Genomic DNA, 26,224 nt, shown 5'->3' with positions numbered 1-26,224 from the left:
GATGTGCCAGCTCCTCTGGCTGCTCCTCTCAGGGCTGAGTAAAACCAAACACAGAAGCACATTGAGACCTCAGACTCCTGCTGCCAGGGCAAGAGCTGCCATATCCTGGCTAATTAAGTCCTTGTTAGGATTTTGGCCTGAGTGCTGGCTGTGGCTGCAGCCAAAGCAGCTCTGTGTGCCCAGCCTGGGTCCCTGCACAGCCACATCTCCTGCTGCCATGGAGGCTCCAAAGAAAATGAGCTGAGCTGGTGTTCAGCAGGGCCCTGGGCCTTGCAAATTCCTTGTCCTGGTCCCTGTGTCAGTGTGGCTCCCCCAGGGATGCTGCATCCCCCTTTGTTTTTGGCAGGTGGGCAGCCTGGGGGGGACTTGTGGCATTTCCCAGCTCCCCCAACCCATATTCCCTTCCCTGGCTGCTCAGCTGGAAGTGCTCCCTTTATCTTCTTCCACCTCTTTTAGGGAGAGAGATTTTGGATGAGAAACTCCAGTGTTGGTGTTTACAGTGGCTCAGAGTTTGGGAGCCTGTGGGGTCCCCCTGCTTGTGGGGTGGGATGGGTGGTGACCCCACCAAGGCAGTGTTAGGGATCCAGGCTGGGGGAATGTTTTATTCCCAGGGATGAGCTGTACAGCTCTGATGCAGCCTGAGGCACCCCAGCTTTCCCCTGGCTGATATTTCAGATACTCAGTGCTGGCAGATACTTCCCTCTCAGCATCCTCCCAGCAGCTGCTGGCTTGGCTCCTGATTTCTGTGCTAACTGAGCAAAGCCCTGGGATGCTCCAAACCCAGCACCTCACCCAAGGCTGGGCTTTGCTTTTTGTGCTGCTGCTGAGGGGCAGGAACAGCCCGGGGGAGTTTTCCCTTTTGTTCTGTGCCCCTGTTTGGTGGCTGCATGGGAATAAACCCCAGCTGGGAAAGTGCCTGTCTGCAGGTCCTGCAGGCGCCCGGCAGGGCTGGGGGGGCTCTGCAGGGTCAGCCCCCCCTGCCAGGACACCCCAGCTCCTTTTTCCCTGCCAGGCAGGGCTGCCAGCACCTCTCACAGGCCGTTTTCACAGGGCTTTGCAGAGCTGTGTGGCAGCAGGGAGGCTCCTGCCCAAGTTTCCTTGGAGAGCAGCAGCCAGGAGACGCTGCTGGAGAGCTCCAGGGCCCCTCTGGGCTTCAGGGTGGGAAAAGTTTCCAAACAGCCATGGATCCATCAGTTTAGGAGGCATTAGGGCCTTAAATTAAAGGTTTGTTTTTTTTTTTTCCTTTTTGGTAAATGGATTTTTGCTTCCATGCATTTTTTATGAGCTTTGAGGCTCTGTGTCCTTCCAGATCCCCCTCTCAGTATCCTCCTTCTTGCTGTTATCTAGCAGCCTAAACCATGTTATAATTTACTTATTCCTCTCCTTTTCTAATGCTCCTGTTCTTTATTATCCCCAAGGTGGGAGCTGCTGCTCCCCAGGCTGTTTGGGACCATGGATGTGTGGTTTTGTGGGTGCAGGAGGGAAGGTGTCACCCTGAGCCCATCCTCCCCTGGCTCAGAGCTTCCCCCTCTCTCTCCCTGCTGTGTGAGGCTGGAGCAAAGTCCTGGTGTGCAGGAGGGGCTGTGTGCACACTGAGCCTCTGGGGCTGCTCAGCTCCTCCACGTTTCACCCACTGACCTTTCCAGCCAGCAATTCAAGCTGAAATCCCCATTTTCCCTGCTCAGGGCACAGAGGGCTGCAGCACACACCCTCCCACTCCTCAGACAGGGAAGGGGTTTGATTCTTGGCATTGTTCTCTCTGTTCTTCTTGCTCTTCTGAGCCATCTGTGCAGGGATATGTTTGCTGTAAGCTGTGTTTCCATGTGTGCTCTGGAGCTGGGGCTCTTGGAAAAGGCTGGTTTTGGGAAAGTGAAATGCTGAGCACTTCTAGAACAGCATCTTTTATGTTCTCCAGGCTTGGAAAACATTGGAAAATATTAACAAGCAGTTGGAGCTTGTTAAATGCTGGGAAATGTGGCACTGTGGTTTCTGGGCCCAGGTGTGCTGGCCATCCTTGCCAAGGCACCTTTGAACTTTTTCTCCTTAAAATAGGAACAGAAAAAATGTCAGATGTGGATGTTTGTAACAACAGCCTCAGGGTGATATAGACTTGCTCATTTTCCAGGATTTTAGGTTCCTCAGTGCCTGTTCCAGGTTTTGAAATGGGATTTCACCCCAAAACCCAGGCTGTGCTGGTGGGAAATGCCATCCCAGCTCAGCTGCCATCCAGCTAATTGTTTTGTTGTGCTGTGGAGTTTTATCACAGGGCTCTGGACATTCCCATGTGGCTGTTGACTGGGATCTTGCTTTGCCAGGAGCTGTCAGGATGTTGTAACTTTGCCCAGGCAGGGAATGGCTGCTCAGTGACTCACAGGCTTTGGGATGGTGTTACCCTCTAGTGGCCTTTGGGGAGGGAGCTGGGAGTGGCTGCTCCCAAAAACGAGCTGCCTGCTGGGCAGGGAGGCAGGGATGGTGTTTGCCATGGAGGGTTTTACAGCAGCAGTTGGCCAGATCCAGATCCCAAAGGGCTGGGTCAGGCTGCAGTGGGTGACTCCTGCTTTCCCTGTGGAATCCCAAATCCTGCTCTGCCTGCTCTGGGCTTCACTCCAGTGCTGTCTTCTCTGCTGTTTTCTCTGCCCATTTTCTGCCTGGCACAGCCCAGGTGAGTTCCCAGGTTAAAGATTGATCTCTCAGCTCCAGGTGTGCTGGCTGAGGTGCCCAGCAGTGACTCTGTGCTTGGCCAAAGTGCACTTGGATGGGGGTGATGGCTCCACTTGTGTTGCCTGGGTGCTCCCAGGATCAGATAAACTCCCTGGTTACCCCTGGCCAAGACAAACCCCTCAGGGATGGCCTCTGGCAGTGAATAGAGAATAAAAAACCAGATAAAAGCAGTGACCCAAGATCCTTGAGCTGACCCCACTCCTCTTTGTTCTGCTCAGAAATTGCATCTCCCAGCTCCATCCCTTTCCAGACCAGTGTCCCTCTCCTGCCTGTCCCTTGTGCCAGAGTTCTTCTGCCCCATTCTTGCCCATGATTTTACAGGGATGATCCCCAGCCCTCTCCCATCTCCATCCCTTGCTGCTCCACCCATTGATAGTGGCACCTGCCTTCTGATTCATCAGAAAACCACTTCTTCTGGGGATTTCACCCACTGCAGTGTGCTCTGACCCTTCTGGGCTGCTCATTGAGCTGGCAGAGTGACACAGGGGATGTGCCAGGGCATGGCCACATCCTTTCTGGAGGCTTTCAGCAAAACCCTTTCCAGATCTCAGCCACCTGAGCAATCAGCAGTGCTGCTGGGGTTCTTGCTCAATAGTCCTGCAGTACCTCTGGGCCCTTTGTATTCCAGCTGGGAGATTTTCCTTATCTTTATCCTCCCAGCAGCTTTGCCTCTGTGTTTTATGGTCAGGAATGCTGGAGGGACTGTGCACTAATGCTTGTGGGGGTGATAGGACTGAGTTTAACCAAGCCAGGGCACGTTGGGAAGTGCTGGTCCAAGGAGCAAGAGCCTGGAATGCCCTGGATCCCAAAGGGCTGGGTGGATTGCCAGTGCCTGAGGGAGGTGGCAGCAGGCAGTGGCAGATGGTGGCTCCCACACCCCCGGGGTGAGTTGCCCACCCTGGTGTTGCCTGTGGCACAGAGTGATCTTTGGTTCCTGTGCCTGGGAGCTCTTCTGGTGCCTGCTCTGAGCTGCTGCTGCCCTGGCAGGCAGGATCTGGGGATTTCCTGGTTAATGAGCTGACCTAATTACCTGCTGCCAGTGCCCTGCCAGCTGCCCCAGCCCTGCAGTGCCCAGTGGCTCTGCCTCCTGCCCACAGTGCTGCCCTGGGAGGGGGTTTGCTCTCCCTTCTTTGGGGCTTTACCCCAAAACAACCCAGTCCATTTATTCCTGCTCTCCCTGGGTGTCTGTGCAGCCCCAGCTCAGGTGTGGGGTGTGAGGATGAGCAATTCCCTCTTTGGCTTTTCCTGGGCATTGCCCAGGGGACTGGAAGTGACATCCCAGATTTTGGACACACAAGGGGCAAATCAAGGAGGGCTGCTGGCCTTAATTTCTTCTTCTTTTTCTCCCCCCTCAGGTCAATGTGATGGCTGTGAGCATCTGCACCAGGGAGGCCTATCAGTCCATGAAGGAGAGAAACATTGATGATGGGCACATAATTAACATTAACAGGTGAAAAAGGGGGGCTGGGATCAGGGATTCCTGCTCTTCCTGCAGCACAGAGAGGATTGAAGCACTGGCTGGGGTCAGCCATGGGGTTTGCTCCTCCTCCCTGCCTTACAGGAAGGGTTTAAGCACTGGAGTTTGGAGCTTGCTGTGGGTGCTGATGGGGTTTTCTTGGGGTGATACTTCAAACTTAATCTTTGCTGGTCTAAAGCAAGGAATAACCCAAACCAAGGAGAAAAGGAATGATCTAAACCAGGGAGAACAGGATAATCCAAAACAGGGGGAAAAGGATGATCCAAACTAGGGAGAAAAGGATAGTCCAAAACAGGGGGAAGAGGAATAACCCAAACCAGGGAGAAAAGGATGATCCAAACCAGAGAGAACAGGATGATCCAAACTAGGGAGAAAAAGATGATCTAAACCAGGGAGAACAGGATGATTCAAACCAGGCAGAAAAGGAATAATCCAAACCAGGGAGAAAAGGATGATCTAAACCAAGGAGGAAAGGATGATCTAAACCAGGGAGAAAAAGATGATCTAAACCAGGGAGAAAAGGATAATCCATACCAAGAAGAAAAGGAATAATCCAAACCAGGGAGGAAAGGAATAATCCAAACCAGGGAGAAATTGAATAATCCAAACCCGGGAGAAAAGGATAATCCATACCAAGGAGAAAAGGAATAACCTGAACCAGGGAGAAAAAGATAATCCATACAAGGGAGAAAAGGATGATCCATACCAGCAAGAAAAGGAATAACCCAAACCAGGGAGAAAAAGATGATCCATACCAGGGAGAAAAAGATGATTTAAACCAGGATGGTATCAAGCACTCCTGATGGGGCAGGGCTGAAGTTTGATTTCTGGAGCTGGCCAGGAAGTTTTAGCCACGTCGAGAGGGCCTGTCTGCTCGCCGTGCCAGCTCTCAGGGGGTTTGTTGTGACTCTCTGAGCATGCTGCAGCTCCCTGCCAGCTGCCAGCAGCGTCCCCTGTGCTCTGTCCCCAGCATGAACGGGCACAGCGTGGTGCCCCAGTCCGTGGTGCATTTCTACAGCGCCACCAAGTACGCGGTGACGGCGCTGACCGAGGGGCTGCGGCAGGAGCTGCGCGAGGCCAGGACCCACATCCGAGCCACAGTGAGTGCCAGGGCTCAGGGGGCAGCCAGGGGAGGGCCAGGAGAGTGCTCAGCACACCGGGAATGATCAGGAGATGCTCTGGGAAACGTCGCTCTCTGTGCCGGGGAAGGGATTTTTTTTGTCCTGGTTTGGAGGACAGGGGTCTGCCAGGAAAGGCAGGAGCTTCACAAATGGAGAATGTAAACCCCTTCCTCAAATTATTGTGATTTTGAAATTAATGGGCTCTCAGGCAAAGATATGGGAATTAGGAATAGCAGTTTGTCCTGGTTTGGGGGATAGGTGTCTGCCAGGAAAGGCAGGAGCTTCACAAATGGAGAATGTAAACCCCTCCCTCAAATTATTATAATTTTGAAATTAAGAGCCTCTCAGGCAAAGATATGGGAATTAGGAATAACTGTCCTGCTTTGGGGGATAGGTGTCTGCCCAATAAGGGCAGAAACTTCACTTTGAAATGAAGAATGTAAACCTCCTCTCTCTAAATTTTGAGATTAAGGGGCAAAGATATGGTAATTAGGAATAACAGTTCTTCACTAGGAAAATTAAACTAGAAATGCAGTGTTACACAGAACAATCCCAGCCCTGCCAGAGTCAGAATCCAAGCTGACACCCGTCAGTCAGTCAGGGTGTTGGCACAGTCCCATTCAATGGTGGCTGCATCCTCCTGCAGGGGCAGATGTGGTTCAGCTGGAGCAGTGCTCCTGGAGAAGGTGCAGTTTCCTCTGAAGCTCCAGGGATGATGTGGAGAGGTCTGGCTTTCCTCTGGGATCCAGTGGGAAGAAGGTTCCTTGGTGTCCCAAATGTCAGTTTTTATCTGGGTAGGAAAGGCTTGGCTGCTCCCCTGGCTGGAGCATCTCCCAGTGGGATGATGGAATTTTATCAGTCATGCCCTGGGACTCACTGGCCATGAACAGGAGATATCTCCTGGAGGGAGGATGGGCTGTGGGAAGATAAAGATGATTGTCCAGCTGGTTTAAAGATGGCCCATGAGCAGATAATGTGTGCCAGGAGATCAGGGGCACTGCCCCACCCTTCAGCAGATGTGACAGAATTCACATTTCTGGCCACATCAACCCAACACAAGTGGACAGTTGTTTGTTGGGGGGATCACTCAGCTGGGCTGGTTGTGCTCACTCAGAGCTTTTCCATGTTTTTCTTTGCTTCTCTGTCCCTCTGGGGTGGAAAGTACCTGCCACAACAATCATTAAAGCAAGGTCTGCTCACTTCAGCTGTTCCCTTAAAAAATGGGTGGGAAAAGAGAGTAACAGAAAAACAATTTTTTAAAAAAAATTTATTTTACTGAAGGGGAATTACAAATCCTATTAGGATGTGCTCTGCTTTTTTCCAGTGTATATCTCCAGGACTGGTGGAAACAGGATTTGCTTTTAAACTTCATGATAATGACCCTGAGAGAGCTGCTGCAACCTATGAGAGCATTCGGGTAGGACTTGGAGGAATGGAGACAGAGGGAAGTGGCTCTGGTTCTAACTGAAGTCTTGCTCCTGGCTAATGGTTCCAGAGAGTGCCCAGTGCTCTCCAATCTCAAACCTCAAAATTTCCACTGGTGTGTAAATACCAGTAGGTTTTCATTTGGGTTCAGTTTCCAGCTCCTTGTATTTTCCCTTTTATTTTGATGTTCTGTAAATAAGTGTCAGTCAGCTTTGCCACTTTGCAGGCTGTGACTCCTTCATTGCAGAGAAGATGGAACAAGAGGTGCCACAAGGAGAAGTGCCGTCCTGAAGGTGGCACAGGATTTCCTGTGGGAATTCCTGATAAGGATGGCATTGCCTGACCTGGCAGAATTACGGTGCCAGCAGTGAGATTATTCACAGCAATCCAAGAATTATCAGCACCAGGCACATCCTTTGTTAAATTTTTTTTTCTGGACATGCCCAGTGGCACTGTGTGACCTCAGAATGGATGGGCAGGAGAGGAGGGGAGCTTGGTGTGGTGCCTTTGACCCAGAGCCCCTTTGCTGTCTTGCAGTGTCTCAAGGCTGAAGACATGGCCAATGCTGTCATCTATGTCCTCAGTGCCCCTCCTCATGTACAGGTAGGCTGGGGCTGAGCCTGGGGGGGCCTGGCCTGGCTGATCCAGCTCTGCATCAGCTGGGAGCTCAGGGAGCCTGGGCTGGGAATTAGCAGGGATCATGTTTGTTTATGCTGGTGGGGTCACTCTGGGATGTCACTGCTGGGGCTCTGGGGCTGATCAGGGTGTGGGGTCACTCTGGGATGTCACTGCTGGGGCTCTGGGGCTGATCAGGGTGTGGGATCACTCTGGGATGTCACTGCTGGGGCTCTGGGGCTGATCAGGGTGTGGGGTCACTCTGGGATGTCACTGCTGGGGCTCTGGGGCTGATCAGGGTGTGGGGTCACTCTGGGATGTCACTGCTGGGGCTCTGGGGCTGATCAGGGTGTGGGGTCACTCTGGGATGTCACTGCTGGGGCTCTGGGGCTGATCAGGGTGTGGGATCACTCTGGTATGGCACTGCTGGGGCTCTTCACATCCCTGTGGATCCAGCAAAGGCTGAGCTGGCTCTGCCCCCAGAGGGTGCTGGCACTGCCCAGGCTCCCCAGGGAATGGTCACATTCCCAAGGCTGCCAGAGCTTCAGGAGTATTTGGACATCACTCTCAGGGTGGGATTTTGGGGTGTCTGTCCAATATCAGGAGCTGGATGATCATTGTGGGTCCTTTCCAACTTGGGGTATTCTGTGATCCCATGATCCCAGGAAAGGGTGTGAGGGATGGGGGCATGCTCTGCCCTTTTGGATGGTGCCATCTGAGATTTGCTGAGTCTTGGCTTCTGCCAGTTGCCAAATGACTTTTTGGCCCTGTTCCCCCCCAGTGTGAGATGCTGCCAGAGGGACTCTCCTCCTGAGAAACAAGGAACCCTTGGCCAGCTCTGGGCTGGAGGCAGGAGGAGCAGAGTTCCTGTAGTGAGAGCAGACTTTGATCACAGAGGCTCCTCAGTGTCTTGTGAACTCTGCTCCCTGCAGCAGGACCTGTCCCTGGCACTGCATCCTGGGGCTTCTCTTGGCTTAAAAGGATCCCAGTGCAGGGTCCCTGTACAGGATATCCCAGTACAGAATCCCAGTGCAGGGTCCCAGTACAGAGTCCCAGTGCAGGGTCCCTGTACAGGATATCCCAGTACAGGATCCCAGTGCAGGGTCCCAGTGCAGGATCCCAGTACAGGATCCCAGTACAGAGTCCCAGTGCAGGATCCCAGTGCAGGATCCCAGTACAGAGTCCCAGTACAGGATCCCAGTGCAGGGTCCCAGTACAGGATCCCAGTACAAAACCCCAGTACAGGATCCCAGTACAGGATCCCAGTGCAGGGTCCCAGTGCAGGATCCCAGTACAGGATCCCAGTACAGAGTCCCAGTACAGGATCCCAGTGCAGGGTCCCAGTGCAGGATCCCAGTACAGGATCCCAGTACAGAGTCCCAGTGCAGGATCCCAGTGCAGGGTCCCAGTACAGAATCCCAGTACAAAACCCCAGTACAGGATCCCAGTACAGGATCCCAGTGCAGGGTCCCAGTACAGGATCCCAGTGCAGGGTCCCAGTACAGAATCCCAGTACAAAACCCCAGTACAGGATCCCAGTACAGGATCCCAGTGCAGGGTCCCAGTACAGGATCCCAGTGCAGGGTCCCAGTACAGGATCCCAGTGCAGGGTCCCAGTACAAAATCCCAGTACAGGATCCCAGTACAGGATCCCAGTACAAAATCCCAGTGCAGGATCCCAGTACAGGATCCCAGTACAGGATCCCAGTGCAGGGTCCCAGTGCAGGATCCCAGTGCAGGGTCCCAGTGCAGGGTCCCAGTACAGAATCCCAGTACAGGATCACAGTACAGGATCCCAGTGCAAGGTCCCAGTACAGGGTCCCAGTTCCATCCATGCCATGTTGCTCTCTTGCAGATTGGGGATATACAGATGAGGCCCACGGAGCAGATCTCATAGCAGGGGAGGAGGATGAGGAGGACCATGAGCAGCACTGTGTCCACTCCACTGGAACCCTCTGGCAGCCCAGGGTTCCCTCAGCTGGCTGGCAATGTTTTAATCAAGTACCAAGGATCATGTTTGAAGAATTATTTTTCTCTCCCTCTCTCTGAGCTGGTGCTGGTGCTGAGCCAGTTTGAAAAAGAAAAAAAGAAGAACCACGAACTGGTAGTGGGTCTCTTTCTCCCCCACTCCTTTCTGAAACTGCTTAAGAGTGAAAATGTATTTGAAGATAATGCAGGGAAGTGGTTTGTGGAAGATTGTTTGTCTCCAGGCTGGTTTATTCTTCCTTTTGCTTTCTTTTCAAGGTTTGTTTGATCTTAGTTGCTGATGCTGTGTGTGGACCTAGGTGAAGTGGCACAAGATGTTTGCCAGCTTCAGTGTGCTTAGGGTTTGAGATTTTCAGTGGATGTCATACATGAATCCATCTAATGTTTTATTTTCATTGGGTTGATTACTGATGGTGATGATGCATGTGATATTTTCTATTTCTTTTGTATTCCACTGCCCTAACCCCAGTGTACAACCTCCCCCAGCCCTCCTTTCCCCTTCACATGAATCATGCCTGCCAAGTTTGAGGAAGTATAAATGTGTGTGCTTGATATTTCTCTTTTTTTCTAGGTAGGTAAATAGTTGGAGGAAAAGCACCTGTCCCTGTGCAGGTTAGGATGATAATCTAAGTGGCATAGTTACAGTAAGAGTGAGTTGTTTGGTATTTTTAATAAAAACTAAACGTGTGCTGTCGTGTGATCACCTCTATCCTTGGTATCATCTCCCAGCACTCTCAGTGTTCTCTATGTGATATTTGCATGCATTGACACTTTTCTGGAAATGTGGATTGCTCTGGTGCTGTTGAAATGCTGAGGAACTGGAAATGGTGGAAGTTTATTTCTATGTAGAGACACATACTCAGAGAGAGAGTGAGAGAGAGTGGAAGGAGCCATGCTGGAGGTGTCTGGAACGAGGAGAGATTTGCAGAGGATTTTTGGCTACAAAAAGCAGCAGGTGAAAGGTCTGGCTGAGATCTCAGGTTGGTGCAGCCCCAGTGTTTGGCTCTGGGTTTACTCTGAGTCGAGGGAGAAGAGAATTGGCCCCAAAGCAGAGCTGGAGACTCTGTGTGTGTGTTGCCTTAAGATTGCAGAGCCTGTCCAGCTCCTGCTGGGCTCCAGGCAGCAGTTCAGAAGGTCAGGGATGGGCAGCTGGTCAGAGCAGAGGGCACACAGCCTGGAAATTGGGGCAGGATTGTTTGGCTGACAGCAGGAGAGCCCTGAGAGTCCATCTGTGTTACCCCTCTGCAGGGGACACCAGAGCTGGGCCACAAACACGAGTCCAGCCCCCTGAACAGCCCTGGGCAAGTCACTTCACCTCTCTGCCTCAGTGTCCCCATCTGGAAAATGGGGATAATGACACTCACCTACCTCACAGGGGTGTTGTGAGGACTCACAAGCTTTTGTAAAGCACTTTGACCACGACAGGCGCTGTGTAAGTGCTGAGTGTTGATGTTGAAGTATTATTGTGAATTAAACCTTGTGATACCTGGAATTCCTTGTGCCAAAGGTGAGCAGCTGTAGGAGGAGACAAGGAGAAAACTGGCAAAATGTTCCTTTCATGATGGCAAAAACAAAAGGCAGTTTGCCCCTTTTTTTCCTCTTTGTTAACACATGATGTGTTCTGTCCATTCCTCACCTGTCACTGGTTTCTCCTGACAAGTGTACCTGGATTTGGGTTTTTAATTTATTGTGAGTGAAATCCCTGCCCCTTGGGAAGTCCTGCCCTGCTCCAGGTTGCCAAGGTGGTGCCTTTGTGTGGATTCCCAGCAGGTGCCCTGAGCAGTGTGTGCCATCTTTAGGAGAAGGTGTTGAACTACTAAAGAGGCAAAAAAAAAAAAAAAAAAAAAAGAAAAAAAATTGAGAAATTAGGAACTTCTGAGCAGAAAAGAATTGAGCAGGGATGTGGGCAGCAGTGGTGAAACATTGAATTGTGGCAGCAAGTGTGTGCAAAGTTCAGATGTTGAAATGTGTGGCTGAGGAGGGGCTTTACATCTCAAAGGAGGATTTGCAGAGAATTGCTTAAGATGCAGAACCTTGACAAAAGGTTTGTCTGGGTAGTTGCTCTCTGCAAATACAGCCTGGCTGCCCTGGAAGTTGTTGGTTTTTTTTTTTTTCCTCTCCCCCAAGAACATTTGTTAAGTCTCTAAAGTAACCTCGAGATGATGTGCAGTATATTTTTCCATTTGAAGTGTGGTTTTAGGGATCATCCCTGCTGCCCCAGGGCTCCTCGTGGGTTCTGTGGCCTTGGTGGCACCTCCTGGGATGAGATGGGACACGACTCCGAGGCAGTGAGACCCCTCAAACGTGAGGATCAGTGAACTGTGTAATTTATCAGTAGGTTTCTAATTGTGAGCTGTAAAATAAAGAATAAAAAGAGAGGCACACTGTGGTTCGTCCGTGCTGTTTTGTTATTTTTGTGTCCCCAGAGTTTTGTTTGGGGTGTGATCCAAACAGAATCCTTGCGTTTTGGGTCTTGATGAGGAAAATCAGAATTTCTCTCTGGAGCTGGGCAGCATCTTGGGAATAACCTGTGGGTGTCTGTGCAGGGGCTCTGGGGTGTCTGTTCCCTGTTCCCGGTACCGGGGGTCACTGGGGCTCCCCATTCCCGGTTCCCGAGACCACTGAGATTTCCCCTTTTCTGTTCCCGGGGTCACCGGGGTTCCCTATTCCCGTTCCTGGGATCACCGGGATTCTCCATTCCCGTTCCCGGGATCACCGGGATTCCCCATTACCGGGGGTCACGGTGTTCCCCGTTCCCGTTACCAGGGGGAACTGGGATTCCCTGTTCCATTACCGGGGGTCACCGGTGCTCCCCGGTGTTCCCCGTTACCGAGGTCACCGGGATTCCCTGTTCCCGGTACCGGTGTTCCCCGTTACCGAGGTCACCGGGATTCCCTGTTCCCGGTACCGGGGTTCCCCGTTACCGAGGTCACCGGGATTCCCTGTTCCCGGTACCGTGGTTCCCCGTTACCGAGGTCACCGGGATTCCCTGTTCCCGGTACCGGGGTTCCCCGTTACCGAGGTCACCGGGGTTCCCTGTTCCCGGTACCGGTGCTCCCCGGTGTTCCCGTTCCCCCGCCCGCCGCCAGGGGGCGCTGCCGCGCGGGGCGGGTCCCGCCGCCGGAACCGGAGCGGGCGGAGCGCGGCCCCGTGCGCGTGCCCGCGGCCCCGTGCGCGTTCCCGTGCGATTCCCGCCAGCCCCTGTCCGTGCCCGGCTCTGGGGCCGCTTCCCGGGGCTGTCCCGGCCATGCAGCAGGCGCTGCTGTGCCCCCGCGCCGTGCGGCTCTGCCGGGCCGCGCTCCGGTTCCGCTGCAGCCTCGGCGCTGAGGAGGGAGCGCCCCGAGGCCGCCATCCCCTCCCGCAGGCCGGGCGGGCATCGCGGACCGGCCAAGAGCTGTGGCGAGCCCAGCAGGACTCCCCGCGGGCGGGCAAGGGCAGGGAGCGAAAGGTGCCGTCCCTGGAGAGGACGAAGGGCTCGGAGATCCTGTTCGGGGTGGCCCCGTGCGGGCTGGCGCTGGCCCGGGCGCGCAGGGCGCTGTTCCGCCTGTTCCTGAAGGAGCGGCGCGGCGGCGGCGGCGCGCTGAGGGCCGAGCTCGGGCTGCAGGCCGCGGCCCGCGGGGTGCCCGTGCTGCACGTCCCGGGCCGCGCTCTGGACGCGCTGTGCCGGGGCCGCCCCCACCAGGGAGTGTGTCTGGAGGCCGCCCCGCTGCCCTTCAGGAGCCTGCGGGACGCTGAGGAGCCGCGGCCCGGCGATGCGGAGAGCGGGAGCGGGCGGCGGCTGTGGCTGGCGCTGGAGCACATCCAGGATCCCATGAACCTGGGCGCGCTGCTGCGCTCCGCGTACTTCCTGGGGGTGGACAGAGTGGTGGCGACCAGCACCAACAGGTACGGGCCACAGCGACAATATACACGGCACAGTGACAGGCATGGGCCACGGGGACAGGTATGGTCCACAGTGAGAGGTACGGGCCACAGGGACAGGTATGGGTCATAGTAACAGGCACAGGCCACAGTGACAGGTATGGGTCACAGTGACAGGTATGAGCCACAGGGACAGGTATGAGCCACAGGGACAGGTATGGGCCACAGGGACAGGTATGGGCCACAGGGACAGGTATGGGCCACAGGGACAGGTATGGGCCACAGTGACAGGTATGAGCCACAGGGACAGGGACAGGTATGGGCCACAGTGACAGGTATGGGTCACAGTGACAGGTATGGGCCACAGTGACAGGCACAGACCACAGCAACAGATATGAGCCACAGTGAGAGATATGAGCCACAGGGACAGGTACAGGTCACAGCAACAGGTATGGGCCACAGTGAGAGATACAGGTCACAGTGAGAGGTACAGGCCACAGCCACATGTAGTAGCCACAGCAATAGCAGCAACAGGCTTCACCAAGCCCCTCTTTTCCTCCTCAGTTTCCAGCCTGCATCACCCAGTCATTATTGAAGAGATTTTCGGGGCTGATCTGTAAAGAGTTGTGTTCCAGGCTCTCCCTGGATTCTTCTTGTTTTAACCCATTCTCTGTTTCAGTTGTCCCACCTGTGACTCAGATTAATTCCTGAGCCCTCCTGTTCTCCATAGCAAAGCACACCCTTGTAGTGAGTGGGATCTGGAGGAGGGTTGCAGAGGCAGGAGAAGGAAATACAGAAACAAAAATTCACCTGGATTTCCTCTCATGTGATACTTTTCCATTCTTTTTTCCCTTGCAGCTGCCCCTTGACTCCCATAGTGAGCAAAGCCAGTGCTGGAGCCATGGAGGTCTTTGATGTGTACAGCACAGATGATCTGCAGGGCTTTTTGAAGGTACAGTGAGCCACTTTATTTTTATTTTTTCCCAAGAAAACTCAAACACTGCAGGTATTACAGAGAGGAGATGCACAGGGGGAGTTATTTGCAGTGTCTGTGCTGGGACACAGACCCCCATCCCCATTCCATCGGGTAGGAGAGAGGGTGGCTGTTTTTTCTGGAAGCTGGTGGTTCCAGGATAACAGGGTAACACCAGGGTTTGTCTCCCTTCTGCTCAGGATGTGTGACACAGCAGCATCCCAGGGCCCAGGCACACGATGGCAGCATTGGGCAGCCTTTGGAGCAGGGAATAGAGGAGCAACCAGGGCTGGGAGGAGCTGCTGGCAATCTTTTACATTTTCCCTATGCAGTGAGGTGTGAGAGGGAGCCCTTTGCAGGTAAAAATTTAAGGGATGCCAAAAAAAAAAACCCAACCCAGTCAGCTAATCTGAAAATGTAAAAAAAAAAAGAGTGTTTGCACACATGACTTCTTTTCTTTTTGAGCTTCAATATTTGGCAATTCTTGATTTCTTCCCCTTTTCTAGGCTAAAAGTGCAGAAGGCTGGGAAGTGGTGGGAACAGTCAGCAGGCCTGAGGATGTGGAAGATGTTCCTGTCATTAGCTGCTCAGAATTCCGGTGGGACAAACCCCTTATTGTGGTGATAGGTATTTATTGCCATTTCCAGAGCTGTGGGCTGGCTGGGGGTGCAGCTGTGATGGGGATTCACTCCAGGGATTGTTCCAGGTCTGGAAAAGAAAAGCTGAGAGGGAATGATGGAATGGTCTGGCTGTGAATGAAGCAGGGCCTGAGAGGAACAGGGGAGCTGGGGGGCCTCTCAGAAGGAACAGTTTGTGGGAGTTCAGCAGGGAGGGGCTGGGTGGAAGTTTTGGTGCCAGGGCAGCCACAATGTGCTGTTTGCATTGTGCTCTGTGTTTTGGTCCTGTGCTGGATCCCCAGATTTGGATTTTCTGTGAGCCACAGGCTGAGGGAGAGCCCTGGAGGTGTTTGTTCTTCCTGCACAGAGCTGCTCAGGGGGAGCTGTGCCACAATTCCCTTAAAAACCAGGAATGCCTGGTCTGGGAAGAGCCACGAGGGCTTTGTAGCCACCTCTGAGAGCAGTCAGGGCACACCTGCTGGCTGTGGAGCAGGAGCAGAGAAATCTCCTCCTGTTGGAGCAGTGGCTGCCACTTCCCTGAGCACCTGAGCTGGGCAATTCCTGCAGGTGATTCTGCCCGTCTCACCTTTTATGGGCACAGTTTGGACTCGTGCAGCCTCCCAGAAGGTGAGGGGAAGGGGACCAGCAGCTTTGTGGCAGCTGGAGAAAGCCATTCCCCCAGGAATGCAGCTCCAGGCACCTGTGTGTGTCCCCAGCTCGGTGTCACCTGGCACAGGAGCTGGCTGGAGCTGTTACATTGGAAGTGGAGTCCTGCTGGCCAGGAGCCAGGGAGGGGCTGTAACCCTGCCCCGTGCTGGGGCCGCCTTGGCTCGCAGCACATTCCTTTAATTAAAATGTTTATTGAACTCCTGGAAACACTGACAAGACAACGCTGCAAATCTGGCATCTCTACAAGATGTGTGGAGCTGTATTCCAGGGGGAGCAGGGAGGCTGGCAGCTCTGCTGATTGCCCACAAAGAAATGCATCCCACAAACGGCGACAGCACCCGCAGACAGGCAGGGGCTGCCAGCGGCAGCAGCGTCGTTACCTTGAGTTATGAGAGATTTCTCCAGGAAAAAGTCCAAATATCCTTTTGTCAGGGGAGATTGGAGGCTGATTGGTAGATGCATGAGGAGAGCTCCTGGACCTTGCAGCAGTAATGATTTCAACTCTCTGCTGAGCACTAACTCTTGGCTGAAAAGAAAATTGAACATTACGGTCGTCTGATGCTGGGGCTGGTTGGGAGAAACGTCCTGGATCTGAATATGGAGCATTCCTGCAGCTGCAGGGAGCAGCAGAGATAATTCAGCCTGGGATTGAGCTCCCTGGCACCACACAGATTGGCTTGTAAGTTAAGCATTTGCAGCCTCCAGTTCCCCCTCCTGGCATCCTCGCTGGCTTGGCAGAGAGTGATTTGGACAGTCCAGCTTAATGTTGTCTGCACTGGAGTCATTGCTGGAGGCGACAGACAGCTCAGACTGGGAGCCTGGTGCACACAGGAACAGATTGGGAGCACTTAGATGGCTGAGTAAGAAGAGTTTCTGGATGATTTGTTCTTAGACCTTCAGTCTTTAGCTTGGGGTTTAAGGCTCTTCACAGAGCTGGTGGTTTTATGGAGATGCTCATTTTGTGTATTTTTCTGCTGTTGGATCTGAATTTCCTGCACTGGAAGCTGCAGTTGTGAGTGGTGTTAATTGTAAATGGGGCAGGAAATGTGGTTTGTCATTTCACCAAGCTCTGGGCTTTGAGCTCTGTCAGTGAGGGACAAAGCTGAGAGGTGGAAGTTAAAGATCTGAAGTGGGAAGTGTTTTGTTCACCAGTCTAAACCAGGATTTAATCTGATCCAGTCAATACTCCCTCCCTTGTGTCACACTGTGCAAGTCTCTTTGCCCTAAATTTATTGCTCCTCATTATTTTAAGCAGCCAGGGCCATAAAAAGCTTTGTAAAAGCTGGAGGCAAAATCGGTGCCTTATTGGGAATTGTAGAACCTTTTGAGGGACAGGAGAGGATTTCTCCAGGAGCCATTGCTGGAGAGTCCTGTGGGAGTGTGGTCTGAGAGGCTCAGGAGGCAAATACCTCTGTAGGTGTAAAACTTTTCCAGGATACTCTTCCTGGGTTTTTAAGGATCCCTGGAGTAGTTGTGAGGAGACAGGCAGGGCCATGGAGGCCTGGCTTTGTTTCCTGTGGTTTGGATAACTCCCCCAGGCCTTGTGTGCACTGCTGGCCTACAGCAGGAGGGGAGGATTGCTCAGGAGGGGGTTAGGGGCTTCTGAAGCCTCACTGACCCAACCAAAGAGCTTCTGCCATGGCTGAGTTCATCTGGGAAGGTGATGCAGGATGCATTACCCAAAGCATCCTCTTCCTTACCCAAAGTGCATCTTAGATCAGCCCAGTAAAACATGAGGGGGAAAAGAAACCAACTGGGAATGGTGACACTTCCCATCCCTGTGTGGTCAGAGGGATCAGTGCCATCCCAGACATGGCTGTTGGGGGGGAGCTCTGGCTGCCACATGCTGGGCCTGTTTGGGATGTTTGGCCATCCTTGCAGCCCTGGAGCTGCCTGTGCTGCCCTAAATAACAATGTGGAAGAATTCACTGGGGAGCCAGGCAGGCTGGGAGGTCCCAGCCCTCTGCATTTTCACCTGTCTGCACACAGCATTGTTTAAAGCCTCTCCCTTTCCATTTCCCTTTGTGACAGTGTGAGTCAAACATCTACTAATGACCTGGGATAGATTTCAACTCTGTTTCACCAGTGTATCAGCCCAAACATATCAGGGCTGCTGGCTGGTTTAACAACTAATCAATTGAAGCCTCTGGTTAAACTGTCTGCATGCACAAGTTGCACCCAGCCCAGGAGGGGGGTGTGTGTGTGCTGGCAAGGCTGGAGCTGCACTGGCAGTAGTGATGTGGGGTTTGCTGGGCCAGAGCTGGCCTGTGGCTACTTGCCTGCCTTGTGCCAGTCCCCTGTGCTCTGTGCAGCACAGATATTCCTCAGAACCACTTCAGAGAACAGGAAGGGAGAAAGGGAGAAGGTGCCTGGCTCCCCTCTAGTGGCTCAGGGGCTGTGGGGGAGCTGTGTCAGAGACACAGCATGAACAAGAACTGCTCTGAGGAGGAGGAAAGGCCATGGCAGTGCTGTGAGCTGGGCTGTGTGTGTGTCCTGCAGGCAGTGAAGGGGAGGGGCTGTCCCTGGAGACGCAGCTGCAGTGCCAGAGGATGCTGGCCATCCCCCCGGGCAGGGCGCTGCACCCCGGCCTCGACTCCCTCAACGTCTCTGTGGCTGCAGGTGAGAGCAACTGCTGCACTCAGCAACCAGACACCAGCCCACTGAACGATTTTCTTGTTGTGTGGGAAAAAAAACCCATAATATTTATTTATTTTTGCTTTCCTGCAGGTATCCTCCTGCACTCCATCTGCAGCCAGAAAAGGAGGCATGGAGATTGAAATCCTCTTTATTTGGTGGAGGAACTGCTCAGTGTGGATGTGGAAATGCTCTTCCCAGGGTCTCATCCATCACTGTGGGTGCCAGGGAGACCCTCAGTGACCTGAGCTGCATTTTGGCTGCTGCAGAAGCCACCAGATCCTGCCTTAACATCAAAGGCAGACACCTGATGTTGTAGGTAACCCCTGGGAGGAGCAGCTGTGGGAAGGCACACAGGCCTGGGAGCAGACAGTTTTGGCAGGAAAACACTCAGGGATGGCTTCCAGCACCGTGGGGACTTTGTGCATCACTCAAACCATGGGGACAATTCGGGCTGTGGTGGAAGTGCCACTGAAAGTGCCCTGGGCAGCAGCTGTGAGTCCAGCTGTGCTTGGGAGCCACTGGAGCTGTTCTTTCTGTATTGGGCTGTAATCCAGGTGTGCAGCCCTGCCAAGGGCTGACAAACAGCTGGAGTGGGGGGAGCCCGTGGAAATAAAGTTTTTGTAAAGATTGGTTGTAGACTCAATTCAATCCATTTTGTGTCATAAATCCAGAGTATGATTAGTCCTTCAGGTGGGAAGAGGCACCTAGAAGTTTCCTTCCCAAGCTGGGCTGATCCTCCTGGAGGCTGAGGAGCCCCAGGACCTGCTGATGGCATTAGGGTGGCTTCATTTGCAACTATCCTGCGTGAAAAACCAGGCTGGCTAAATTACTGAGAGCCAAAAGAATGTTATCACTTAGCACCTTAATTATTTTATTTAGCTACCGTGGCCCTTTGCATAGGATTCCTCATTAACACTTAATTTACAGTGCCCTTTAGGGATAATTTCAAACAATTCCACTCAGTCTGCCCCCTCCCCACTTCCAAAGGAAGAAGTAAATCACTCTGAGTGACTAATTAGGACTTAGAGCTAGATGAAGTCTGTAAACCTTGGTCTGTGGGTGTGGGGGTGTCCCTGTGTGTCCCTGGGAGGGTCTGGCTGGTGACACTGGGGACACTCCCAGTGCTGGGATGGGGGACAGGGCATGGAGCTCCTGAGAGGTGTCCAGAGCTCCCTTCTGTGGCTGTGATGGAGAGGAGGGTGCCTGGGGTGGGGACACTTCCCCTGGAGAAAAAGGACAAATCCCAAATCCCTCTGAAACAACACCATCAGACAAACAGGGCTGTGGTACCCAAATCCACAGGGAGCTGAAGAACCCTGAGCTGGTGCCTTGTGTGCTGAGAGCTGGTGCTTTTTGGGGGCTGAATTTGCCATTTTTTTCTGGTTTAAAGCTGAAAGGAAAAGGCTGCAGGCCCAGAGGCCTCCAGCAGCCCTGTGGAGCTGCTCAGCAGCCAGGGTGCCCCAGCAGAGGGTGCCCGTGGCTCAGATTTGCTCCTTTTCCAGAGGAAAGATTCCAAGGTTCAGCACTTGGTTAACTGAATCCTTCCTCTGGAGCAGCAGGGACCAGGGTAAAGCCATTTCTTCATTCTTGACCTACAGGTAAGTTTCTTTCTTTCCCATCTCATAGGAACTGCTGTTTCTCCCTTTTTATTTCTATTTTTTTAAGTTTGTCTCAGCAGTGGGGAGGCCCTTGCTGGCTTTGTGTGGTGGGAAAGGCAGGCTCTGTCAGGCTGTGCTTGGCCATCTGCTCAGCCCCTCCAGCCCTGAGGAGCCCTGCAGCAGCTCCTTTGCTCCTGGAAGGCTCCCAAAAACCTTTGGAGCCTCTGTGTGCACCAGAGTGGGAGGAGAAGCTCCTGCAGCCCTGTATCCATGGAGCAGCTGGATTTGGCACTGCAGCATCAGACAAGGCTCTTTGGGAGTTGCCTGAGCTGGAATTTCAGGATTTGAGTGCATAACTCAGGCTGCAGGTCAGACTTTGCTGTTGTGAGGGCACTGCATCCCACTCTGGATGCCTCTGCTGCTCCCATTTCCCTCTGTGGTAAGTTTTAGCCCCATTTTTTTTCCACTGGGATCCACCTGCAGTGGCTTTTGGAGGGAGCTGATGCTTTGTTCTCCTGCCCAATCCTGAGACTGGGCACCTCTGCACTCTCCTGCCTTTGGAGCTGGAGCTTTGTGCTGTGCCATTTGCCCCTGATCTAATAAATGCAATCCATTAATTGGATCATTGCCTGCTTCTCCAGTTAATTTCCTGGATATTTTTAAATGTTAAAATGTAGTTTTTATAGTCTTTCATTATTTTTAGCCTTAAGCTTGACTGTAATAGTCCCTGTAATGTAACTGTAAAAAACTCCCAGCTTTATATCATAAAGGGGGACATTAATTGTCATTTTTTGTGTACATCAGCAAGATCAAAACATGTTTCCTGATTACTTCTGTTTGTACATAGAGTCTCTTTGATATTTAGATATGAATAAAGTGTGTGTGTGTGTAATTTGAAAGTCAATTCTTCCCTCCCTGCTGCTTGTCATGGATTCCTTTCAGAGGCTTATTTACCAAATTGATTTTAAAATTTACTAATTGCCCTTCCAGAATGATTTCTCAATAATCAAAGTGTCTCAAAGCACAGTGGCAAAATATTTGTCCTCCTTGATTCAGAAGATGAGTTCAGCACCCAGGGGAAAACACAAATCTCATCTCCCAAAATCCACCCTGGGGAGCTCTGGCTGGGAGAGCAGCTCAGCCCCTGCCCCACATTTCCCTTCTGTGCTCAGGGTTATCACCAATGGAAAAATCCCACTGCACCCAATCCAACAACTGGAAAAATCCCACTGCACCCAATCCAACAACTGGAAAAATCCCACTGCACCCAATCCAACAACTGGAAAAATCCCACTGCACCCAATCCAACAACTGGCAAAATCCCGTTCCACCAAATTCACTGCTGGCTCCCAGTGGTGTGTTGGAGGCTGGAATGGCTCTGGGACAGGGGACACCTTTCCCTCTCCAAATTCCAGGTTGGTGGCAGGGGAAGGGAGCAGCCTGGGAATGCTGCTGGAGCTGGGATTGGAGCTGGAAATGGTGCTGGGAGCTGGGATTGGGAATGGAACTGGGAATGCTGCTGGAGCTGAGAATGTTGCTGGGAATGTTGCTGGGATTAGGAATGTTGCTGGGATTGCTGCTGGAGCTGGGAATGGGAATGTTGCTGGAGCTGGGAATGTACTGGGATTGCTGCTGGAGCTGGGATTGGAGCTGGGAATGCTGTTGGAGCTGGGAATGGGAATGTTGCTGGGATTGGAGTTGGAGCTGGGAATGGAGCTGGAGCTGGGATTGGGAATGGAACTGGGAATGCTGCTGGAGCTGGGAATGTGCTGGGATTGGAGCTGGAGCTGGGACTGGGACTGGAGCTGGAGCTGGGATTGGGAATGCTGCTGGAGCTGGGAATGGGAATGCTGCTGGAGCTGGGACTGTACTGGGATTGGAATTGGAGCTGGGATTGGGAATGCTGCTGGAACTGGAGCTGGAGCTGGGATTGGGAATGGAACTGGGAATGCTGCTGGAGCTGGGAATGTACTGGGATTGGAGCTGGGATTGGGAATGCTGCTGGAGCTGGGATTGCTGCTGGAGCTGGAGCGGGATTGCTGCTGGAGCTGGGAATGCTGCTGGAGCTGGGATTGGGAATGTTGCTGGGAATGCTACTGGAGCTGGGATTGCTGCTGGAGCTGGGAATGTGCTGGGATTGGAGCTGGAGCTGGGAATGCTGCTGGAGCTGGAGCTGGGGCTGGGATTGGGAATGTTGCCGGGATTGCTGCCCGCGGGGCCCCCGGAAGGCGCAGCCCCGCTCCCGTTTGTAAATGTAATCAACCTCGAGGTCTTGTTGCTTCCACAGGTGCAATTAACATCACCATCTGCTAATCCGTGATTAACGATGTTTACAAATATGCTACAACACGGGAAAATGTGCTGCCACTCTTTGTTGGGTTTTTTTTTTTCCCCTTTATTTCTTTTCCCTCCCTGCTGCAGCTCAGGAGGGATTGCCCCATGGAATGCTCCCCCTGCCCCACCATTAATTCACAGATATTTTACATTTTCCTTATTTAAAAGTGCTGTTAAAGCTCCAAACCAGCTGCAGGAATGACGAGTTCAAATCAGGAGGTCAGTGCTGCTAAATGGGATTTAATTGCACGGGGGCTGAGGTGCAAACTGATGAATCTGAATAATAAAACTTTGTGGGGAGCAACATATGGTGCAGTTTAAAGTAAATTTTTATCGATCATCCCACAACTGATGTGTTAATGGGATGGCAGCCTTTGCTTTGGGTTTGATATCAATGTGGATTTTTAATAATGTCACACAGGAATATTGTGGAGGGGTTTATAATTTAAAATAATAATTTAAAAAAAGAGTGTTTGCTATTAACTGCCTTCTTCTTTTGCAGGAGAGAGGAATACTTTACAAGGCTGCTGTGTGTCCTCCAGATCTAGGTTACATGTAATTGCTCAGTAATTGGTAGAACCATGTAAAAGCCATGGTATTTGCCAGCAAACCCTCCTAAGTTACCATGAAATTGAAGTGTGATATTTATTCTCTACAAAACTGGCTGCCCAAATGCTGTGTGGGATCTTGGTCAGTGCAGGGGAGTTCCTGGGAAGGAGGAGCCTTTAACCCCCTTGGGCTTCAGCCTGAGGATTATCCCCAGAATCCTGGAATGGTTTGGGGTGGGAGGGAGCTCAGAGATCATCTCATCCACCCTGTGCCACCACCCCAGGCTGCTCCAAGCTGGCCTTGGACACTTCCAGGGATGGGGCAGCTTCCCTGGGCAGCCTGTGCCAGGCTCACCCCCCTCACAGGGGAGCATTTCTTCCCAATATCCCATCTAAATGACAGCTATTAATAATCTAATATAGATTAATTAGAAATAATAATAATAATCTAAGACCCCTCTCATTATTACAGCTCAGCATGATGGAGGCTTGAAGTTCTCATGTTTCACTAATGATGTTTTTTGGAGCCTTTGGAGATTAAACATTTCTCAGTGCACTCCATGGGTCACCTGTATTTTACCTTCTTGTTAAGCAGCACATCCAGCACTGTTCCCAGCCTGGCAATCTCTGTGATTTAACCTGGCTCTGATCTGGAGAGCTCCAGCCCTGGGAGCCTCCTCAGGAACTTTTCCCTGCCAGGTCAGTGATGGTTCTCTGGCACTTCTTTGAGCAGAGCAGCAGGATCAGAAGTTTTACACTGTAAAACTCCAGCAATGTGCTGGGAATGGATGCAAAGTGAAACCTGCCAAGTTGGTTTGTTTTAGGAGCTCAGCAGGGATGTGCCCATCCCACCCTGACTCCAGCACACCAGGACAAGGTTTGGGATGTTAAATTTGCCTGACAGGGAGTCCCAGCAGGGACAGGCACCCCTTTTCCAGGGGGATCATTCCTGGCACACTTTGGGGTGAAACAAAACCCCCTTGGGGTGCCTCCCCAGGGAGCTGGGGAAGTGGGGAATGGTTAAAGAGAAGGGGGATGCAGGGGTGGCTGAATTCCCTGGCAGAATAAAGAGGTGCTGCTGCTGCTGCCAGCCCTCATTAGCACCTCCCAGCCAAGCACTGGAGATTGCATCTGTGCCTAATATGCATTTTTATATAAACAAGGGTGCTAAATGGCCTTTCACTTCCCTCTGTAATGTCTTTTTTAATGGAAGGTCCTGAATTAAGAACATATATATATGACTCGAAGAATTTTCTAAGTGATATTGAAAACCTATTGTAGAGTAGGATTTCTCCTTGCAAAATTATTTTAATGAGGTTCCAGTTTATTTTCTGGCTATATTTTACTTATTTAATCCTCCAGAGGGGCTTTTCAGAAGCAGCATCTCATTTTCAATGCAACTATTCTTAACATTAGGGAAAACTACCTTTCTGAAATGCATGAAGGGGAAAAAAAAACCCTGAACCAGAGGAAGATGTACGAGATAAGAATAAACTTGAAAAGCTTTGAGGTGGTTTATGGCTTCTCTGGAAAGAATAACAGTTCATGTATTTTTGTTATGGTGTGGTTTAATGATGCTTGCAGAAAAAAGATAAGGTAGGAATGGAAATATAAAATTAAACCAGCAAAGTGAATGTGATTATTTTAGTTACCAGTATTACCTGGGGAAAACGCTCAGGGGGGTTTTATCTAGACTAAATATTTGCTTTTCTAAGAGGAAAGGGCCCTCTGCATCTCCTGGCACGAGGGTGGGCAGGGAATTCTCCTGTGGTGCAGAGGAGGATGGAGGGATGGAGCCCTGGCTGTGCCAGTGCACTGTCCTGGCAATGGGATGGGCATAGGGCTGGGAGGATGAGGAGGAGAGGAGCCCAAAGGGACTTCCCAGTGTCCCTGAGCAGTGGGGAACAGTGGGATGTGTGCACCCAGCGTGGGCTGAGCTGAGGATCCTGGTCCTTCACTGGGGTCTAGGAATGGCTGATTCCCTGGGAGGCAGCATCCCAAAATGCCATCCCGAAATCCCACTCTGTCCCAAAATGCCGTCCCAAAATGCCATCCCAAAATGCCACTCTGTCCCAAAATGCCATCCCATCCCAAAATCCCACTCTGTCCCAAAATGCCATCCCATCCCAAAATCCCTCTCTGTCCCAAAATGCCATCCCAAAATCCCACCCCATCCTGAAAACCCATCCCAAAATCCCATCCCATCCCAAAATTCCATCCCCAAATTCCATCCCAAAACCCCATCCCAAAAGCCCACTCCGTCCCAAAAACCTATCCCAAAATCCCATCCCCTAATGCCATCCAAAAATCTCATCCCCATCCCCAAATCCCATCCCAAAATCCCATCCCATCCCCTAATCCCATCCCCTAATGCCATCCCAAAATCCCACCCCGTCCCAAAATCTCATCCCATCCCAAAACCCCATCCCAGGCTGTGGGTGCACCCCCAGCAAATCCCCCAGAGTTTCCAGCCCCCCCAGTCCCAGGGCTCCTGATTTCCCAGAGCAGCTCCCCAGGTTCCCCCTCTGGGATGTGAAGTTTGATGAGGGATCAGCAGGACCAGCCCAGTTTGAGTCACCTCTGGTGTTTTTGTCACCCAACATCCCACTCCAGCCCCTGGGTCACCAGGGGCAAACCTGAATCGAGCCTCATGTGTGGCCTTCAGCCTCCCTGGCTAGTTAATTTTTCAATTTCTTCCATGGATCTGGAAGAGCAAGAAGTTTGTTTATAATTAAAATACTTGGAGATTTATACTCCCATTCAAATGGCTGAGAAGAAGCAGTTTCTATGTAGGTTTCTTCACTAGCAGAATCTAAACCAGATTATTATGTAAATTTTCTCGATCCTAAATTCATTACAATATTCAATCTCAGGAAATGCTCTTGACCATCTGCTGCTGCTCCAAGAAATGAGTCCTGGAGATTGTTTACTACCAGCAATGCTGTGGGTATTTGTGGTGGATGGGAGGGTGAGGGCAATGTTCTGCTTTTCTGGTTATTTAACCTGAGCTTGGGAAGGGCATCAACAGCAGCAGCAATTTCTGCTCTGGCCCTGTCCTGGTGTCACCCCCTGCCTGGCACTGAGCAGGGGGTTCCTGGCCAGGCAGTCTGCACCAACTCCTGCTCTATTAAAAATTGGTTTGGGATGAGAAGAATCTGGAAATTCCAATTTGGTTTTGGTTGTAGCATCCAAACGTGCCCAGAGGAGGCTGGTGCTGGACCAGGGTGATGGAGAGGGGGCTTTGTTCCTGTTCCTCATTCAAGGACGAACTGAAACTGGAATTTGCTGATCTGGAGCTGTCCCAGGTGCCAACATTCCAGCCCCAGCCATTTCCTCCTTCAGGGAAATTTCAGCTCCTGTCCTCTGCTGCTGATGGATCCTCAAGGATGTGAGACAGAGGGAAATGCACAGCCCTGCCCTGCCCCTTCCCCAGCTGAAAACCACTGAGCAATTCCAGGGAAACACTAAAAAGGTCTAAATTTGCCTGCAAACGATGCTCCTGCTGATGAGGGGCTGGGTTTATGGGGTTTATGGGGTTTATGGGGTTTATGGGGTTTATGGGGTTCATGGGGTTTATGGGGTTTATGGGGTTTATGGGGTGTGCAGGCACCTTGTGCCCTCTCCCTTCCCTTTGCCCCCCTC

The 26,224-nt window shown here is 52.0% G+C and overlaps 2 protein-coding genes across 4 annotated transcripts in view; both read left to right on the top strand.

Moving 5' to 3' along the window:
* Positions 1-11,734, top strand: part of DHRS11 (dehydrogenase/reductase 11) — a 23,973-nt gene extending 12,239 nt beyond the window's left edge. For both annotated transcript variants that reach the window (XM_056506730.1, XM_056506729.1), the window contains exons 3-7: positions 4,077-4,171; positions 5,169-5,298; positions 6,644-6,736; positions 7,282-7,347; positions 9,215-11,734. In XM_056506730.1, coding sequence (XP_056362705.1) covers positions 4,077-4,171; positions 5,169-5,298; positions 6,644-6,736; positions 7,282-7,347; positions 9,215-9,256 — 426 coding nt within the window. In that variant the 3' untranslated portion in view covers positions 9,257-11,734. The remainder of the gene's footprint in view (positions 1-4,076; positions 4,172-5,168; positions 5,299-6,643; positions 6,737-7,281; positions 7,348-9,214) is intronic.
* Positions 11,735-12,485: 751 nt separating this feature from the next.
* Positions 12,486-18,732, top strand: MRM1 (mitochondrial rRNA methyltransferase 1). Of its 2 annotated transcripts, XM_056506987.1 has the most exons (5): positions 12,486-13,230; positions 14,065-14,158; positions 14,686-14,806; positions 17,965-18,084; positions 18,193-18,732. In XM_056506987.1, the coding sequence occupies exons 1-5, from the start codon at positions 12,593-12,595 to the stop codon at positions 18,240-18,242; spliced, it is 1,023 nt and encodes a 340-aa protein (XP_056362962.1). In that variant the 5' UTR covers positions 12,486-12,592; the 3' UTR covers positions 18,243-18,732. The 2 variants fall into 2 exon arrangements, with proteins under 2 accessions (XP_056362962.1, XP_056362963.1); XM_056506988.1 differs by lacking the exon at positions 17,965-18,084 and having other exon boundaries at positions 12,504-13,230.
* The last annotated feature ends 7,492 nt before the right edge of the window (positions 18,733-26,224 follow it).

This window comes from Oenanthe melanoleuca, chromosome 19 (assembly GCF_029582105.1).
Source record: "Oenanthe melanoleuca isolate GR-GAL-2019-014 chromosome 19, OMel1.0, whole genome shotgun sequence".
Lineage (NCBI taxonomy): Eukaryota > Metazoa > Chordata > Aves > Passeriformes > Muscicapidae > Oenanthe > Oenanthe melanoleuca.
The sequence above is the reverse complement of the archived record's forward strand: the minus strand, read 5'-3'. Positions and strand labels throughout refer to the sequence as shown.